The following is a 19,615-nucleotide window of genomic DNA, read 5'->3' as shown; positions in this document are numbered from 1 at the left end:
AGCAATGGACTTTACTTAATGAATATATATATATAAAACCCAAGGATGAATTTTAAAAATAAATTGAAGAATGAAACTTATAGTACAAAACCATTTATGTGAATTAAGAACACATGCATACACAAAATGTCCTTAAAGTTTGTATGCATACCCAAGGACACAGAGTACACAGGAGCCACTGTCTATAAAGGGGGAAATTTTAAAAATGTCATAATTTACAGAGGCTTTGACTGGACTGATGATGATCTTAACTGGTGAGGTAATAATAGCTTAGAAACCTACACCTGAAACTGCTCCCCAAAAGACTGGAAATAAATGGGAGGGGGGGCGGGGAGGCATGCAGGCAAGAGGACAGATGGTCAGACTGGGTAGAAGATGCGAAAAAAGTATAAAAAGAGTCTTTCCAATTTTTAGTCAGCTCTTGTTAAATTGGGATGGTTTAAAAACTTAAGAACAAAACAAACAGAATGTTATTCTATGACACCATTGGTTTTGCAGGGTGTGAGAAGCATTGTGGGGTTTTGGGTGAGCTTTCCTTTTTATTGAGAAACACATGGAGTGGTTTGAAATGCTAAGCATGGTTTGCCGCAATGAATGCCCTATACTGTAATTAAACCATTGGATTAGAGGCCTGTTTGCCCTGTTTAATGTGCTTTGTGAAACTCAGTGTTTGCCTTTTGTTGTTGCTGAATCTCTCAGAAAAGCAGCAGGAATTCTCTGAGTATTTTTTGCACTACACTTGGGCAAGCGTCGTATGTGCTGCTGGTTAAAAAGCACCACCCTACCATGCCTTTTGGACTTCTGTTACAAGTGTTGGCAGGAGATGCTCAAGGAGACAAGAGGTATTTAGGGTCTGTGGTCCTTTGAGCTACAAAATGATAAAGCAGCCACAGAAAGGTGTTGACCTTTTAAACTAGGCCACAACCACAACTAGCCACACTGCATCCACAGTCACTAAACACATAGTCCTTGACGCGCTCCATTCTTTCTGCATTATCATAACCCCCCAGGGCCACATTTCTTCCACAAAGTTTCCTAAATGAATTCTGTTGAATAACTGCTAAACATACACGTATTTACACATATGGACACAAATATGAATCTCAACTGTGCACACACATACTGATGTTCTTGAAGTTCTAGAATTCTTGAGAATTAGTTACATCTTTTCTCAGGCAGAAAAATGCAGTCTGTGGAAGAGAGCAGCTGACAAACACTTTAAATGATGCAAACTACTACTACAGAGTGATGGCGGAGTGAAACCAAAGAAACTAATTTTATTTTATTTTTTTTTTTTAAGATTTTTTATTTATTTATTTGAAAGACGGAGATCACAAGTAGGCAGAGAGGCAGGCAGAGAGAGTGAGAGAGGGAAGCAGGCTTCCTGCGGAGCAGGGAGCCCGATGAGGGGCTCGATCCCAGGACCCTGAGATCATGACCCGAGCCAAAGGCAGCAGCCCAAACCACTGAGCCACCCAGGCGCCCCCCACAGAAACTAATTTTAAAGGGCAATCACAATTAAAAAAAAGAGAGAGAGAGAGAGAGAAGAAAGAAAAGCAAACTTACAAGTACAAGGAGAAAATGCAAAACTGTCAGAACTAAACGATTTAGTATATCACAATAAGAAATGGTGGCTAGTGAAATGTTGGAATTAAGCAGTAGGAAGGTCAACTTTTGGCTGTATTTTATGATGCTTTCCCGGCCCCATTTACACCTCTGCCTACTACAGTGTTTCTCCGATATCTGTTACAGTAAAATCCCCCAAAGAATCGTCCCTGCTCACTGTGTTGACATCCTCTTTTACCTTTTTCTCTTAAAAACACTGACTTTGAAATTTTACTCCATGACCCCACTCTAAGCACACTCGTTCATGAGTGCCACATTGCCACATTGAATCCTCAGTCCCAAGCCCTCTTCTCAATGGTCTTCTCAGCAGAATTTGTTTGCTCTTCTTCTTGAAACCACTTTTCATTCTGTTTTAAATGTCTACTTTCAAATACTTTTAGATGCACACAGAAGTTGCAAAAATAGTTCAGAGGGTTCCTGTGTACTGATCACCCAGGTTCCTCTAATAATAGCACCTTTCATAGCCATAGTGCAATTATGCTCAAACTTTTAAGAACTGCTCCTGCCTTCTGTAAATTCTTTCCTCACTTGGTATCCATGATACCATCCTCCTGGTTTTCCTTCTCTTCTTAATCTCTTATGTGGATTCTCTTCCTCTCCCTATTTCTAAACATTGGCAGTTCCCAGGGCTCAATCTTTGTACCTCTTTTTAATCTGAATTCGCATCTTGTGTGACCTTGTCAAGTTGTAGCTTTAAATAGTGTGTATATGAAGAAATTTTCAGATTATTACCTCCAGCCTCAAACCCTCGACTGAATGCCTGGCTTGTATATCAAACTGCCTACCCAGCCTCTCCACTTTGGCATCTAAAGGGTATCTCACTTTAATATGTCATAACTGAGCTCATTCAAGCCCTGTTATCCATCACTTTTGCCCTCATTCCCCTTCTGAGCGAATGGTTCCACCAGTCAGCCATGCTCTTAAGCTGAACACTGGAATTGTTCTGGACTATTCTTTTTCTCTCATATAACTACATTCAATCTAGCAATGGATCTTACTGGCTTTAACTTTCAAAATATGACCTCTGTCTAAACAGGGCTCAGTGCACTTCCTTTCTCTATCATCCTAGGCCAAACCTCCTTCATCTTTTTCCTAGATCACTCCAATAGCCTCCTACCTTGTTTCCAGGCTCCTACCTATGCTCCCCAAAGCTTATTCTCCACATGGCAGTCAGAGAGTCTTTTAAAATGCAAATCATGTTCTGTCACTCTTCTACTCAGAACCTCTTAGTATCTTTCCATAGAGATAAATCCGTTACTTCCATCGACCAAGGTCCTTGGCATTGTCGTGGCCTACAAGATTTTGTATCATCCACACCATCTTTTCCCACCAACTCTCCAACTGCATTTGTTCTCTCAGCTTGTGCATCCTCCTGGCTATTCCCAGGATACCTAAGCATGTTTGTCCTTGGGGGCATCTGCCTTTAAACTTCTCTCTGCCTGGGTCACATTTTTCTAGCTATTCCCAGTTAAGATTCTGCTCATCCCCTCAGAGAAACCTCCTCTGACCACTTTATCTGAGGCAGAACCTACCCTCCCTGCACTTAGCTCTATCCCTATCCAGACATGTTATTCTTAATAAGAATCTGATATCTGGCTGGCTGGCTGGTTGGCTAGTTGTCTATCTTTCTGTCTATCTCCCATGCCAGAATATAAACTCCAGGAGAACCAGGACTTTATCTGATGTTGGTTTACTACTGATTCTCTGCATAACATGTAGTAGGCATTTAATAAATATTTGCTGAATAAATAAATAAGCAAAGGAGCAGTGAAGTACTGTATATAGAAATGTTCCCCGAAAACATGAAGTATTGAAATTGGTGGTGATAAAATTTGAAATTCAGGTTAAAAATGTAATATTTTTACAAAGACAAGTTGAAATTTTTATCACTTATGATGAAATGATTTTGTCTTTGGCCCTCTCAGCCTTATTGCTTAGCAAAGGCTGTTAATTATAAACACCCTGAATTATCCATGGGTAATTGTATATGTGTCAATGTCAAATATTTCCTATGTAGAATCATTTAATTAGTTTACCTTGAATAACTTGCAGGCAGCTTGAAGTGATACATGCAGTCCAGCAATTCCGTACTCTGTAAAACTAAGGAAACAGGGTAAAGGGTTTAATCTCTGTCTACAATACCTCCCTCTTGGGTCACTGCTCTAAGAAGAAACAAAGTCACTTGAGCAATAAAGCTATGAAGGTTTTAAATTACATCCTTGGTTAGTTTAATAGCATTATAAATATTTTCTTCTTTTATCTTTAAAGATATGTCCGTATGAACTATGTATAGATTCCACTCTTATTATCTGTATTTGTTATTCTCCCTGAGGCAGTGTTCTATCCTCATATAATTAAAGATAAAACCCATGACACATATATCAAAAACCAAAATACAATCTACCTATCCTTTCTCACTTTCATTTTGTAAATCAGCAGAATATACTTCAACCTCTGAGAATGTATGATCTAAATTATAATGATATTTCAGGGCAAAAATGGGATGAGTTCCCTGTATCAAATTCTATATGGGAGATTACGGATTCATACCATTTACAAATATGGAAGGAAAGAAAACTTAGTTCTACAATCTCACAACCAGGAAGTATAAAGGATGAAGACAAACAGTTTTCAACTGTCAAGAACTCAAGGACTATATTCCCTATCAGCCCTTTCTGAGGATACTAATAGAAATAAACTGTAACCAACAAAAGGATGACCAGGAAAACTATGACAGTTGGACAAGACACAAACATTTAGTATACGTGACTGACAAAAAATAGAACTAAATGTTTTGACAAGATAGAAATAATACCAAAAATTATGAGAAGAAAATTAAAAGAGGGAAATTATAATAAAGGTCATCAGTGGAAAAGAAAAAAGCAAACCTTCCCAAAAAAACTGTACATACATGTGAAAGTAGATAAGTAAACTATATAATTAATTTTTTATTTAAAAAATAAAAATCATAAAATATTATGCCAGAACTAAGGTCAAATTTGTCCATCATAACGGTAACTACAAATGGGCTTAATATACCTATTATATAAGTTAGAGTCTAAGCTGGTACATCAAAGAAAATCACCAATACAGTGGATTAAAAAAGGTAGAATTTTCTCTTTCTTGTAAAACTGTCTGGAAATGAACACTTCAGGATTGCAGGAAAATTTTGATTCCATAAGGTCATCTAGGGACTCAAGTTCTGTCTACTTATGTCCTGAACATTTTTAGTATTGATGTCCTTTCCAGTATTATCTATGCTGGCTCATTAGTCCCACAATCCGAGGAAGGGAAATAAAGGAAGGCACAAGCAAGTGTTTTTTGTTTTTTTAATTTCAAAATAAAGTTACACGATTTCCTTCTACTCATATACTTAGTCATGTGGTCAAGTGTAATTGCAAGGGAAACTGTAAGATAATGTTAGAATTTCATTCTGGTATTTTTTAGAAAGTTTATGTTTTTCTGAGTCCCAACGCCAAAATACTTTTTCAAGAAATTAGGAAAAGGGAGGGAAATGCAAATTTTCTTGCAGGAATCAAAAAGTCTTACAATCAAAATAGAGACATTACTGTTTTGAAAGAAGCCACTCACATAAAACAGAAAGTGAGGACAAAAAAATACTGACTTGTGGAGATGAAGGTTTAGGTGGATATTTCCAGGGAATGAGGACAGGAGTGTGTAGCAGAGAAGCAGTCACAATCTAATCATGCAATTTTTGTTTTAATTTTGTATTTTTTTTAATCTGTTTCTGTGTTTGGAAAGAAGATGTCTAGAGAGAGACAGAAATGTAGAATACTCTGGATATCTACAGAGGGCTCCTCTTAAGTCTTCATCTGGGTAATATTTAGAACTTGTATGTGAGAGAATTATTTAAGGCTGGAGAAAAAAATCTCTCAAGAATATTGGAGGGAACATTCCTTCAGACTCACACAAGGCCAAGAATAGTTTCTGTTCCCATTATTCAAAATGAAAAGCCTCAAAATTCAAGGGACATCAGAAGACTACTGAGAAGGCTATTGCCTTAATATTAGAGAAAAATTAGCCTCAAGATAAATGGTGCTCTGGTCTCACCTAACAAAACTTAAAAGCAAAATCCCCAAAATATTCACAATGTTTCCAGGTAACTGTGTCCCAGAAGAAAGCTCAGGAATATTTATATGCATATAAAAATATCAAGCATATAACAAAATTAATTGCATAATGTCTAACACCCAATCAGTAATTGCAAGGCATACAGAAAAGCAGGAAAATATGATTCATGATGAGAATAGTAAACCTACAGAAACAGAACCAGAAATTATATAGGTAACAAAGTTGGTAAAATAAGAGATTAAAATAGTTATTATAAATTATCCACTTTGTTCAAGAAGCTAGAGAAAACTTTGAGAATGTTAAGTAGAAATATGGAAGATACAGAAGAGACCAAATAAAATTCAAGAAATGGATAATATACTTCTGAAATGAAATATATACTGGATGGAATAACAGATTAGACACTGAAGAAAGATTAGTGAACTTGAAGATATAACAATAGAAATTATTCAAAATGAAACAGAGAGAAAAAGTAACAGGGCCTCGTTCAAATATACATACAATAGGGATCCCAAATGGAAATAAGCAGGAGGGTTAAAAAATGAACTTAAATAAAAAATGATTGAAATTTTCAAAATTTGATGAAATGATAAACCTATAGATCAAAGAATCCTGACATGTAAGAAACAAATAAAGCTGCAAAGTATATCCTAATCAAATGGTTTAAAACCAGTGATAAAGAGAAAATTTTAAAAGCAGTCTTTTTTGATAAGCAGTCTTATGGTAAGAAACAATGCAAGCCAGAAGATAGCAGAGCAATACCACTATAGACAGAATTTAAAAAAACAAAAAAAAAAAAGGCAATGTAGAATTCTAAACCCAGAAGTTTTTTCAAAACCAAAAGTACAAAAAAGACATTTCAGACATCCAAGAGCAGAAAGAATTAATAACTGGCAGACATGTAAAACAAGAAATGTTACGAGAAAGTCATTCAGGCAGAAGGGAAAGATTAAAGACAGAAGTCTAAATCTCCCCAAAAGAATGGTGAGTATTAGAAGTGGTATTCGTGTGACTAAACATTAAAGACTTCTTCATTATTTAAATCTCTTTGAAAAATAGCTGTTTAAAGTAAAATACCTTTGTATTGGGGGTTTGTCACATAACATATTCTAAATGTTTCTGCACCTAAAATGGTTTGAAATATATGAAGCAAAAACTGATAGGACTGCAATAAGAAACAAAGAAATCTACAATTACAGCCAGACCTGACCCTTCTCTCAACAATCAGTACAAACTTGCAGAAAATCAATCATAATATAGGAGATTTAATCAACACTATCAACAAATTGGCCTGATGGACATTTGTAGAACACTCTACCCACCAATAGCAGAATACACATTATTTTAAAAGGGAAAGCAGAATAGTTAAGATAAATCATATTCTAGACCATAAAACAAATCTAACTAAATTTAAAATAATTTAAATGATGCACTTTATGTTCTCTGAATATTATGGGATTGAATTAGAAACTGATAAAGAAATATATCTGAAATACTCTCAAATATTTGTAATCTAACCATGCAAGTGTGTTGGCTACTCAAAATTAATTGAAAAATAATTTAAAAAAAAATCGGTGGTGTCAATTTGCTTATACAGGTGACAAATAGCCATGAAAGTGATCTCACAGAGATATTCCCAAAATATTGTGAGCTTTACTTGAATAGATACATATTTTCTCAAGAGTACTATCATGAAGGATAATAGTTATTCGGGTATAGAAGTTTTTTTTTTAATTTACTATTTTTTAAAAGATTTTATTTATTGATTTGTCAGAGAGAAAGAGAACAATCATGCACAATCAGGGCAAGTAGCAGGCAGAGGGATAAGCAGGCTCTCTACTGAGCAGGGAGCCCAGTGTAGGACTTGATCCCAGGATCTTATGATCATGACCTGAGCAGAAGGCAGATGCTTAACCAACTGAGCCACCCAGGCATACCAAGGCAGATATAAGTTTTGTTAGTTTGCTAAAAAATCAAGTTTATTCTTATATAGCTACATAGTATAAAACATTCTTAAAATTATTGGAAAGACAAAATTAATACTCTGGCAACAAACTTGCCACCAAGCTGTTATTCTTCACTTCTCTTTTGGGGAAGGAAAATAGATTCTTATATTTCTCCTTACTTTTGTTTAATTGTTCAAGTATTCAACAAGGACTTATGGAATATCCAGTATGTGTCAGGTACCATTATAACAGAACAAGAGTAAAACACTGTTCTTGTTTTCACAGAGATTACATTCTGGTGAGGTGAGTAGGAGGGATATACAATAAACAAATAAATAAAAATATGTCTGGTGACAAATGATATGTAACAAAGTGCACCAGGTAGCCAGAAATATTGATGGGAAAGACCAGATGGGAGAAGAATGTTTCCTGACACAAGGAAATACTTTATTTTTTAAAAAAAAATTTTTTAATTTAGGGTTAATTTTAGTTGTCTTTGAATAAAGTCATAATTTAATTGAACTTTCTAGACTTCTCCAGACTCTTTTAGTGGAAGCACACAAGGGTAGAATGCTGAAAAGGCAAAAATTCAAGCATTTTAAAATGTCAGGTACCAAGGAAAAGTCTCTAAAACAGAAGTTTAAAAGATGGAGGAAGCTGAGCATTGGTTTCAAAGTCAGAAAATGGCCAATAACTTGGTCTCCGAGACTGTTCTTATTACAAGGAAGCTTCTGACAAAAATCAATCTCACTTCTTAAAAAGTTTTTAAATATTACTAAGATTCCTTGGAAGTCTCTTCAAAGAACCCTTCTAAAATTAGTCATACAAACAAGTTTCCTTCTTCTGATTTATAATAGTAAAAATAAGACAATACATAAAATGATGAGAATTTTTGCATAGTAGAGTACAGCACTATAGATTATTAAAAATGGTCAATACAATTCATTTCTCCAATAAAGAGGGATCTGGACACATACAGTTTAGTAAGTCTCTCAGTGTGATCTTACTAGCATCCTACCAAAGGATCACAGACACTCATTTGAGAATTAATGACCTACTAAATTGTCACCACAGAAAGAATAAGGCTTAATTTGGTGCAAAGAGGCTTGGTACATGGGGTGTCCTCATTCCAGTGTAGCCCTTATTTGGAAGAGAGTCAGTTTGGGGTCAGATGTGATGAGAAGTTAACATACTGTATGAGAGTTTGACTTTTATAATTACTTGAAAACACTTTTTATTAATGATCAAACATCATAATTCTGTAACTGTATCTTTACATGATATGGTTCCATTTTTCCTGTTTCCTTCAAACCTTTTGAAAAATCTTGCCTTTACCTTGGTTAGTACAGGGTATCAAATACCTTATTCTGCAATGGTCAGATGCTAAAGGAGTCAGGGGTGGCTAGGAGTGTGTGTGTGTGTGTCTGTTTGTACATATATGCACATGTTCACGCATATACATTTTTTATGACTTATTTTATTTTTATTATGTTCAATTAGCCAGCATATAATACATCATTAGTTTCTGATGCAGTGTTCTGTGATTCGTTCGTTGTGTATAACACCCAGTTCTCATCATATCACGAGTCCTCTTAATACCCAACACCCAGTAACCCCATCACTCCCTCCACCCACCTCCCTTCTGTAACCCTCAGTTTGGTTCTCACACTCCAGAGTCTCTCATGGTTTGTCTTCCTCTCTGATCTCTTCCCATCCAGTTTTCCCTCCCTTCCCGTGTGGTCCTCTGCACTATTCCTTATGTTCCACATATGAGTGAAACCATATGATAATTGTCTTTCTCTTAACTTAATCCCCTCCAGTTCCAACCATATTGGTACAAATGGAAGGTATTCATCCTTCCTGATGGCTGAGTAATATTCCATATATATATAAACCATATCTGCTTTATCCATTCATCTGACATGCATTTAACTTGGGATTTCCATTTTTATAAACTCCACCACTACCAGCCACCACACGCACACACACACACAGACACACACTCCCATCCTCCAACACATTCTAGTCTTTGACCTGAATAAGTACCCACTGTCTGTGTAACTGACCTTAAAGATATCTTTCGCAGACCAGTTGCCTCAGTTCATATTCCAATGATTCTAAAATATCAAAGTCTAATTCAGAATGGCATGAATAGCCCACAAACTTTCTGGATGGTCTAGACAGTGTTCAGCTAGTGGTCTGCCCGTAGCCATATGAGAACGACATGTGTTGTCTAGGTGGGTATGCAGCAAAGACAGAGAATTGGCCCTAAATATATTTGCTATCTTCAGATGAGAACTTTTGAAATGGTACAATAATCTTGGATATTAGATGCTTCTTCTAATTTTCTTCTTTCCTGGTGAAAAGATGAACAGAATAAATCTTATTCCTCAAAATTCTAGAATAATTTTGAAGTCCTTAAAACTTACCATAAATGTTCAATATCATATTATACTATAAATACACTTCTTGGAAAAAGTGAGCTTTTTGTTTTCATCATGATAGAAATCTAGGAACTTTCATATCATATAACAAAATGAAAGATCCAAAAAGTATGAGATCACTGGATGAAGCTGTGGAACTTTCTGAATGGTTAGAAGATTTCTTTTCTGGATTTACTCTTAAATTAAAATGAAGTATTGTTCTTTTTCTTTTTTATCCACCACAAGGAATGTGGCAAAAACTTGCCACCAAAGCTAAGATCTTTGCCTCCCTCTCTGGGGAACTGGTGGGTCTAGCCATAGGGTTAAATTTGTATCCTAAGAAATAGGGAATGTGTTGGACAAAATACAGAGGCTGAATCAGTCACCAGTGCGTTTCATTTACTCTGAGCCAGTGCCTAAGTTCCTTGTTGCCATGTGTTGCTTTGTTTTGGCTCTGGCAAGAACAGCATATTTCATAAAGGGGTCAAAATTACAAGAAAGGGTCAGCTTGGAATCAGGGAGTTTCCTGCACCACATGAAAACACTCAACCAGCATGCCACAGGTGTCTGTCACAACAGCACAAAGGAAAATATGGCATTGCAAAGGGTGTGGGAGGGAAGAGGGAAGAAACAAAGAGACACAGTGGTCATGCTCAAGAAAAAAACATTTTGTTTCTTTGAAAGATGATTATGACTTATTCAAACCCCAAATCCATATAGTTCTGAAAAATCTTTTCATGCAATGTCTTGGTGAAAGTCACTGGGATGGACCATTGAAAATCCGAACCAACTCCCTGGTTCTCTAATGTTCTTACTTCCTTAAAGTTCTGGGCACCTTATCTTGAATGGGTGAGTGGCAGATATACTATCTGATTTTAACCACAGAAACCTCTGTCGCAGTAACATAAAAGGGCAATGAAAGGGACTATGAAATCAAAGTGTGCTCACGACTTTGATGTGGGCAGGGCTGCCTGGTGGCTGAGAGCGCCAACTTCATGGTACATTTCACCACCTGTGACCATCAGTAGCCACTGATTCTTATCTATCCAGGTTGATTCACTTGCAGGTGCAAGGTATTTAAGTCTAACTTAAAATGTGTATGTTTCACCTATGCTGTGCCTGAGCATCACCCCAGAATGACCACAAAAATAATAATTCAGGGAGAACTTTGAACATTTATACCTCACTTAGCCTAATATAGTCAATTCAACCTATAAATTTGCCTGATGTTTTCTTTTCACATAGGATAGAATACCTCATCTTCAAATGTCAGCCCAATGGGATCACTGGCTGGCTGGTTTCCAGATTTGCATGGTATCAATATAGTGTCCCAATACAACTGCTTGACATCATCAACTGAAGCTACTATGGAACTTTCAGGGGTAAACTTCTCACCCACGGTCAGATGAAAGTTTACAGAGCATTTACTTCTGTCCCATAAACTAGAAGGCAGAAAAATTGGTGGACATTACAATTTAAACCAAAATCTGCAATTGAAATATTTACATTAAAATCAGAATTTTGATCAAAGTCAACAACAAGATTCTGAGATTATAAACAAAACTACTTTTTAGCTATTCTATGACAGTTCTTCATGGGTAGGTAGGCAGATGGAGCCTGTCTGAAGATTTCTGTACCATCTGGGTGTAGAAAAAGAGCCAGGAGAGATGGTTAGTGTTAGAAAGGGTAAGAAGACTGAGCCTTAGTCCAGATGTATGATTTATGTCACTTGAAGATAGAGTGGCCAGGCTGAGCTTGAATGCCAGGTCACCTCTCTCTGCAAGATGCTCTCCTTATACTTTTCTATAATTGAATTGCCTTCTCTTTATATACACTCTCATTATCTCCTGCTTAGTGCAAATTAGAAAGTTTTTTGGGTTGTTGTTTGTTTTAGGAAATACACCGCACTTCCCAAACCTAAAATCAAAACAGAGAGTCTAGAGAAGGATTTTAGTCTAAGGTCGATTTCATGAATCAAAGTTGTGATGAGCTGAAGAAATTAAGTTCCATTTATTATGCACTTAACAAGTCTTGTCCACTGCAAGCCATACCATTCTTTAAGAAGGGTCCACAGAGTTGACCTTGCTAAGAGCCATACACTGTAGAGAAAAGAGTGTGGGATTTGGAACGAGACCCATTTAGGAACACAGAAGACCTCCTGAAACCCACCTTGGCTCTAACAATTATTAACTGTGTAAACATAAGTAAGATCATTAAACACCCTGAATCTTGGTGCCTTCATCTGTAGAATGAGGATAATAAACTGACTTACTGGATCATTGTGACTATTAAGGCTCTAATACAAATAAGCAAAACTCCCAGCCCAGTGTCTGCCATAGAAGAGTGCAACAAATGTCTTCTTTCTTCTCCTGCTTCTTTTTACTTTCCTCTCTGCTGATTTTATAAAGCCATAGTCCTTTGACAAGTTTTCACAAAGCTACAGTTGATGTGACATGTATAAATTACCTCTTAGGAAAACCATCATGACCCAAAGGTCTTTTGACCTCCAGGTGATGATAGGGGCTCCAATACCCTATTTGATCACAAAGAAACCCATTTATTTCTTCCATGAAGCCTTTCCTTGATTACAGCTGCTGCTGACCCATGACAACTAAACCTTGCACCTCAGAGCTTAACACTTCATTCCATGCTCTCAGGCATTTTAGGGAACCAACCCAGGCTGCCAAATACAATGGTAACTTTTTCATGTTTAGGTGTAATTTCTTCTTCTTTCAGCCTTGAGGATAAATGGATATTAATGGATCTATCTGCCTAAGAAGTTCTGGAATAAACAACCATATCAAGAACCCCAGTGCTAAAAATACAATAATGTGGAGTGTCACCAAGAACCCTAAAAACAAGTTCCATTTGTACTCACTTAGATACATTCTTGAATTAAGTACAATTTAGTTCAATAAAGACTTGAGTTAAATGCAATTCCTGAAAATCTCTTCTGAGAATATATTTGAAGTGAAGTGTGTAGTGCTAATTTTCATAGGGTTGGTAAAAAATGACTATTTTATGTATCTTTATCTGAGAGGTAATAAAATGGACCTTCTCTGGGAATTAAAGTTCTTAGGGAACCCATTTATAGCTGATATGTTTAAAAACTACTTATAAGGCTATAGAGAACAAACAGACGGTTACCAAAGGGGAGGTGGTGGTGGGGTCAGTGAAATCGGTGGAGGAGATTAAGAGTGCAGTTACCATGACAAGCGCTGAGTAATATATAGAATTTTTGAATCACTATATCATATACCTGAAACCAATATAATACTGTATGTTAACTAGATTAGAATTAAATTTTAAAAACAAAAATAAAAAAATTTAAAGAAAGGAAAAAACTACTTGTAAGGTGTATTTTAAGAATATGTAGTGTAGTGTATTCTCTAAGTTTCCTAATGCAAAAACACTGAGTGTCTTGTTCTTTCTCCAGCTCCTTTAGGTGTAGGGTTAGGCTGTGTACCTGAGACCTTTCTTGTTTCTTGAGAAAGGCTTGTACCGCTATATATTTTCCTCTCAGGACTGCCTTTATTGTGTCCCACAGATTTTGAACCGTTGTATTTTCATTATCATTTGTTTCCATGATTTTTTTCAATTCTTCTTTAATTTCCCGGTTGACCCATTCATTCTTTAGAAGGATAGTGTTTAGTCTCCATGTATTTGGGTTCTTTCCAAACTTCCTTTTGTGGTTGAGTTCTAGCTTTAGAGCATTGTGGTCTGAAAATATGCAGGGAATGATCCCAATCTTTTGATACCGGTTGAGTCCTGATTTAGGACCGAGGATGTGATCTATTCTGGAGAATGTTCCATGTGCACTAGAGAAGAATGTGTATTCTGTTGCTTTGGGATGAAATGTTCTGAATATATCTGTGATGTCCATCTGGTCCAGTGTGTCGTTTAAGGCCTTTATTTCCTTGCTGATCTTTTGCTTGGATGACCTGTCCATTTCAGTGAGGGGAGTGTTAAAGTCCCCTACTATTATTGTATTATTGTTGATGTGTTTCTTTGATTTTGTTATTAATTGGTTTATATAGTTGGCTGCTCCCACGTTGGGGGCATAGATATTTAAAATTGTTAAATCTTCTTGTTGGACAGAACCTTTGAGTATGATATAGTGTCCTTCCTCATCTCTTATTATAGTCTTTGGCTTAAAATCTAATTGATCTGATATAAGGATTGCCACTCCTGCTTTCTTCTGATGTCCATTAGCGTGGTAAATTCTTTTCCACCCCCTCACTTTAAATCTGGAGGTGTCTTCGGGCTTAAAATGAGTTTCTTGGAGGCAACATATAGATGGGTTTTGTTTTTTTATCCATTCTGATACCCTGTGTCTTTTGACAGGGGCATTTAGCCCATTCACATTCAGGGTAACTATTGAGAGATATGAATTTAGTGCCATTGTATTGCCTGTAAGGTGACTGTTATTGTATATGGTCTCTGTTCCTTTCTGATCTACCACTTGTAGGCTCTCTCTTTGCTTAGAGGACCCCTTTCAATATTTCCTGTAGAGCTGGTTTGGTATTTGCAAATTCTTTCAGTTGTTGTTTGTCCTGGAAGCTTTTAATCTCTCCTTCTATTTTCAATGATAGCCTAGCTGGATATAGTATTACAATTGCATCCAAAACCATAAGATACCTAGGAATAAACCTAACCAAAGAGACACAGAATCTATACTCAGAAAACTATAAAGTACTCATGAAAGAAATTGAGGAAGACACAAAGAAATGGAAAAATGTTCCATGCTCCTGGATTGGAAGAATAAATATTGTGAAAATGTCTATGCTACCTAAAGCAATCTACACATTTAATGCAATTCCTATCAAAGTACCATCCATCTTTTTCAAAGAAATGGAACAAATAATGCTAAAATTTATATGGAACCAGAAAAGACCTCGAATAGCCAAAGGGATATTGAAAAAGAAAGCCAACGTTGGTGGCATCACAATTCCGGACTTCAAGCTCTATTACAAAGCTGTCATCATCAAGACAGCATGGTACTGGCACAAAAACAGACACATAGATCAATGGAACAGAATAGAGAGCCCAGAAATAGACCCTCAAATCTATGGTCAACTCATCTTCGACAAAGCAGGAAAGAATGTCCAATGGAAAAAAGACAGCCTCTTCAATAAATGGTGCTGGGAAAATTGGACAGCCACATGCAGAAAAATGAAATTGGACCATTTCCTTACACCACACACAAAAATAGACTCAAAATGGATGAAGGACCTCAATGTACGAAAGGAATCCATCAAAATCCTTGAGAACACAGGCAGCAACCTCTTCGACCTCTGCCGCAGCAACATCTTCCTAGGAACAACGCAAAAGGCAAGGGAAGCAAGGGAAAAAATGAACTATTGGGATTTCATCAAGATCAAAAGCTTTTGCACAGCAAAGGAAACAGTTAACAAAATCAAAAGACAACTGACAGAATGGGAGAAGATATTTGCAAACGACATATCAGATAAAGGACTAGTGTCCAGAATCTATAAAGAACTTAGCAAACTCAACACCCAAAGAACAAATAATCCAATCAAGAAATGGGCAGAGGACATGAACAGACATTTCTGCAAAGAAGACATCCAGATGGCCAACAGACACATGAAAAAGTGCTCCATATCACTCGGCATCAGGGAAATACAAATCAAAACCACAATGAGATATCACCTCACACCAGTCAGAATGGCTAAAATCAACAAGTCAGGAAATGACAGATGCTGGCGAGGATGCGGAGAAAGGGGAACCCTCCTACACTGTTGGTGGGAATGCAAGCTGGTGCAGCCACTCTGGAAAACAGCATGGAGGTTCCTCAGAATGTTGAAAATAGAACTGCCCTATGACCCAGCAATTGCACTATTGGGTATTTACCCTAAAGATACAAATGTAGTGAGCCAAAGGGGCACATGCACCCGAATGTTTATAGCAGCAATGTCCACAATAGCCAAACTATGGAAAGAACCTAGATGTCCATCCACAGATGAATGGATCAAGAAGATGTGGTATATATACACAATGGAATACTATGCAGCCATCAAAAGAAATGAAATCTTGCTATTTGCGACAACATGGATGGAACTAGAGCGTATCATGCTTAGCGAAATAAGTCAAGCAGAGAAAGACAACTATCATATGATCTCCCTGATATGAGGAAGTGGTGATGCAACATGGAGGCTTAAGTGGGTAGGAGAAGAATAAATGAAACAAGATGGGATTGGGAGGGAGACAAACCATAAGTGACTCTTAATCTCACAAAACAAACTGAGGGTTGCTGGGGGGAGGGGGTTTGGGAGAAGGGGGTGGGATTATGGACATTGGGGAGGGTATGTGCTTTGGTGAGTGCTGTGAAGTGTGTAAACCTGGTGATTCACAGACCTGTACCCCTGGGGATAAAAATATATGTTTATAAAAAATAAAAAGTTAAAAAAAAAAAAAAAAAAAAAACACTGAGTGTCTTGGGAAAATAGTTTGAAAATAAAGATAATTTAGTACTATTATAACAGTTCTAGACTTTATATAACTGTAAATTATATATTGTCATAGACAGGGATGGTTGTGTGATTTTTGCATTATGGATCCCTTTTTTTCCTGTGGAAGGGGAGAAACAACTTCCCTATGGAAAACTAGTATAAGAAACCAAAAAGAGAAGCTTATTTGTGAGGGTTGTGGTTGGAAAACTGGTTAATATTCACTTTTTGAGGTTTTTGAAAAGTCCCTTATGCTCCTTATTTCCACAAAGGATGAAAAATAGACATCATGTGATTGGGATGAATACAATAGTATAATATTTTTCCAGTTAGCAAATATTAATCTGATTAGATATCAATGACTCCTGGATTGTAAGGTTATGTGTATGTGTGTACACACACACACACACACACACAGGTATATACACATATATATTTGTTTGTAGATTTATGCATGGTTCAATTGGCATTTTTCTCTTTAACACATCTTAATGTGCTGTTTAGTTATTTCTTAATTACACTTTGATGGATATGTTGACTAATTTCCTCAGTGAAATCATTGTCTAACAATGTACAAGAACAAAAACTATAACAGGATTTGTTTCTTGAAGTCACACAAGCAAACCTGGGTATTTTTCAATGATTCAAATTGTACTAAGACGCATATTAGCTCGAATTGACGGATTGGATTGGAAATGACCTCAGGGAGCATCAGGAAGGCCAATCATAGCAGATGGGCAGATGATTGGGCTTCCTTAGGAATTCTATGGTTAATTAGAATCTTTCCCAAACTATTAGATTGGGGAGGGGGTACGTGTAAATCATCCAGCTGTGTGGCTCCAGGTACCACGTGCACCCAACATAATGAGAACAGCTCCATTTGGAGATCCTTGTGCAGTTTCCACCCAGCTCTCTGAGAATTAGCATCCCGGGGCTCCCTTCTTCACCCTTGTCAGAGCGTCAAGGGAAAACTTACCACCCTCACACAAAAGGACTATTGAGGGGGTCATGAGTCAACTGGAAAACATACATGGCACTTTCTCAACTTGTTTCTTTCCATTGCTGCAAAATAGCAAGTCTTTTAATTTGGATTTCCACTCAACGAAAGAAGGGCACCACTTTGACAAGCATTTACAAGTGGGCCTTAAGGCAGGGCGGAGTCTAGTTCATTAGGAGCTAAATTTTTAGTAAACACCTTGAAGGGCAGATCTGGTTTATAACACTCTGGCCCAGTTACTTCATGCCTATTTTATACCTCACTGAACTCATGAGCCCCTTGAAACCATGAAGGCCTTTGGGGAGCATGGGGGCAAGTAGGGGGCCCTACTCTATTTATAGCGAGCCATCTCCTTGGCCATTTCTTTGGGTATTTGGGGATGATTGCTCAACAGAAACCACTCCTATGCTGAATGTCACATGGAACACTGTACTTGTATCTTGGTAAGTCAGTGGAGTGCATTTAAAGAGCTGTGTGTAAACAATAGCCACCCCACCCCCCACAACTGCCCCTGGCAGATTGCAAAGGGAAATTCTGTTTCCAGTTTATTCTTTTATTGAGCTCTGTGTAAAATACATGAAGGGATTCTGAAACCCTTTTCTCTCTCTTCTCTCTCTCTTCCCAGCTAATGCTGTTTTCCAGTTCTGAGCTGCCAATGTACCATGAGAAATCCACTCATTGACGTGACAGAAAAGGCAGTCGTACAGCAGAAATGGTACGGTCTGTTGCAATAAATTACAGGTTTCCTTTTCATGTTCAGCACAAGAGGCAGCCCTCATGCAATTAGCTACAGCTGGTTAAAGAAAGAAACCATGCATCTGTGGACAGATCAGACTGAGAACCAACTCTTATTTTTTGGCATATATCACTACAGGAACAGAAAAGAGACCTGAGTTCTGTTCCTGAGCATAAGCCATTTTTAAAACTTGTACTTCCCCCTTCTGAATCACTAAGACAGCACACCATTTGGGGAAACAAATCTACAGTCACGTTTTTTCCGTTAAGGTCACTGGTTATGACAAATAGCTGAGTGCTTTCCACTTGATTCTTGTCTTTTAGGCCTAGCGAGATCTTTCTTCAGAGAATCTTAGCCTGGTGGTAACTCTTAATTATACAATTGCCACTGTCTGATTGGAAATTTATGCTGGAGTCCTTCTCCCATGATGATTTAATGTTTCATGTCATTCTGCTATTGTGGAGTGATAATCTTCATGATATAATTTGCAGTTTATTGCAGAAAAACTAAACATGCAGGAACTCTAGAACTATTCTAAGTGCACATATATGGGGTACTAGATCACAAATGTATTAAAAATACATTTATTTCACTGTTGTATAAAAGATGTAAAACTATTTAGTGCATATACCAAATGAATAGTTTGTCCTCTAAGAGACAACCTACAAAAATACTGGCTATTATCAGTTCAAGGAAGGCATTGATATGTCTACAGTGTACTTTCTACTGATTCACTTCCTCATCATCCATGTCAGATTCTACCTATATTTTTTCTGCAAATAAAGTCAGTCCTACAAAGTCTGGGATTTCCTTCCCAGACCTTTTGATTTCAAGATACTGTAATTTTTAAAATCATTCCAATATTTGTGTTCTTACCAATCCTGCTTGAGGAAACTTACTTCATAAATGGAAGAGGATAATGGTCAAGAAATCAAGACAGAGCATAAGATTTAAATGGTCCACATTTATCTTCTGGAACATTTGAGGAGCTCTACAAAGTTATCAACCATTCATTTAGATGCATTCAAATCTTAGGAAAGTAAGAAGAGATTTTTGTCTTGGTGTCAGTTTCTTGTTTAGCACAGAAAAGAGAAATCATAATGGAAATCAGATGTAATTACTGACGCCCCCCTCCAAAATCGGCTCTGTTTTTTTTACAGAAAAGCAGTAAAGCTACCAATGTTTAAAAGTTGGGGGGGGGGAGGGAAAAAATAGCTTGACAGACCAGCTAAAGATCACAGGGGATTTGTTCAGATGTCTCCCAAAGCATTAGCCTGAAGATTTATTTTGTAAGTCGTCCTTAAAAGTAAAAAGCCGTTTGCCAGTTT

General features: G+C 37.1%; 1 protein-coding gene across 12 annotated transcripts in view; it reads right to left on the bottom strand.

Moving 5' to 3' along the window:
• Positions 1-19,615, bottom strand: part of LOC309864762 (uncharacterized protein) — a 468,381-nt gene that overhangs the window by 265,290 nt on the left and 183,476 nt on the right. For 10 of the 12 annotated variants that reach the window (XR_014311747.1, XM_082730547.1, XM_082730552.1 and 7 more), the window contains one exon: positions 3,663-3,726. The exons of the other annotated variants lie outside the window; for them this stretch is intronic. Coding sequence is in view for 9 of the 10 variants with exons in the window: in XM_082730547.1 (XP_082586673.1) it covers positions 3,663-3,726 (64 nt within the window). In the remaining variant the exon portion in view is untranslated. The remainder of the gene's footprint in view (positions 1-3,662; positions 3,727-19,615) is intronic. 12 annotated transcript variants of the gene reach the window in all.

Source organism: Mustela nivalis, assembly GCF_964662115.1.
Source record: "Mustela nivalis genome assembly, chromosome: 5".
NCBI classification, from domain to species: domain Eukaryota; kingdom Metazoa; phylum Chordata; class Mammalia; order Carnivora; family Mustelidae; genus Mustela; species Mustela nivalis.
The sequence above is the reverse complement of the archived record's forward strand: the minus strand, read 5'-3'. Positions and strand labels throughout refer to the sequence as shown.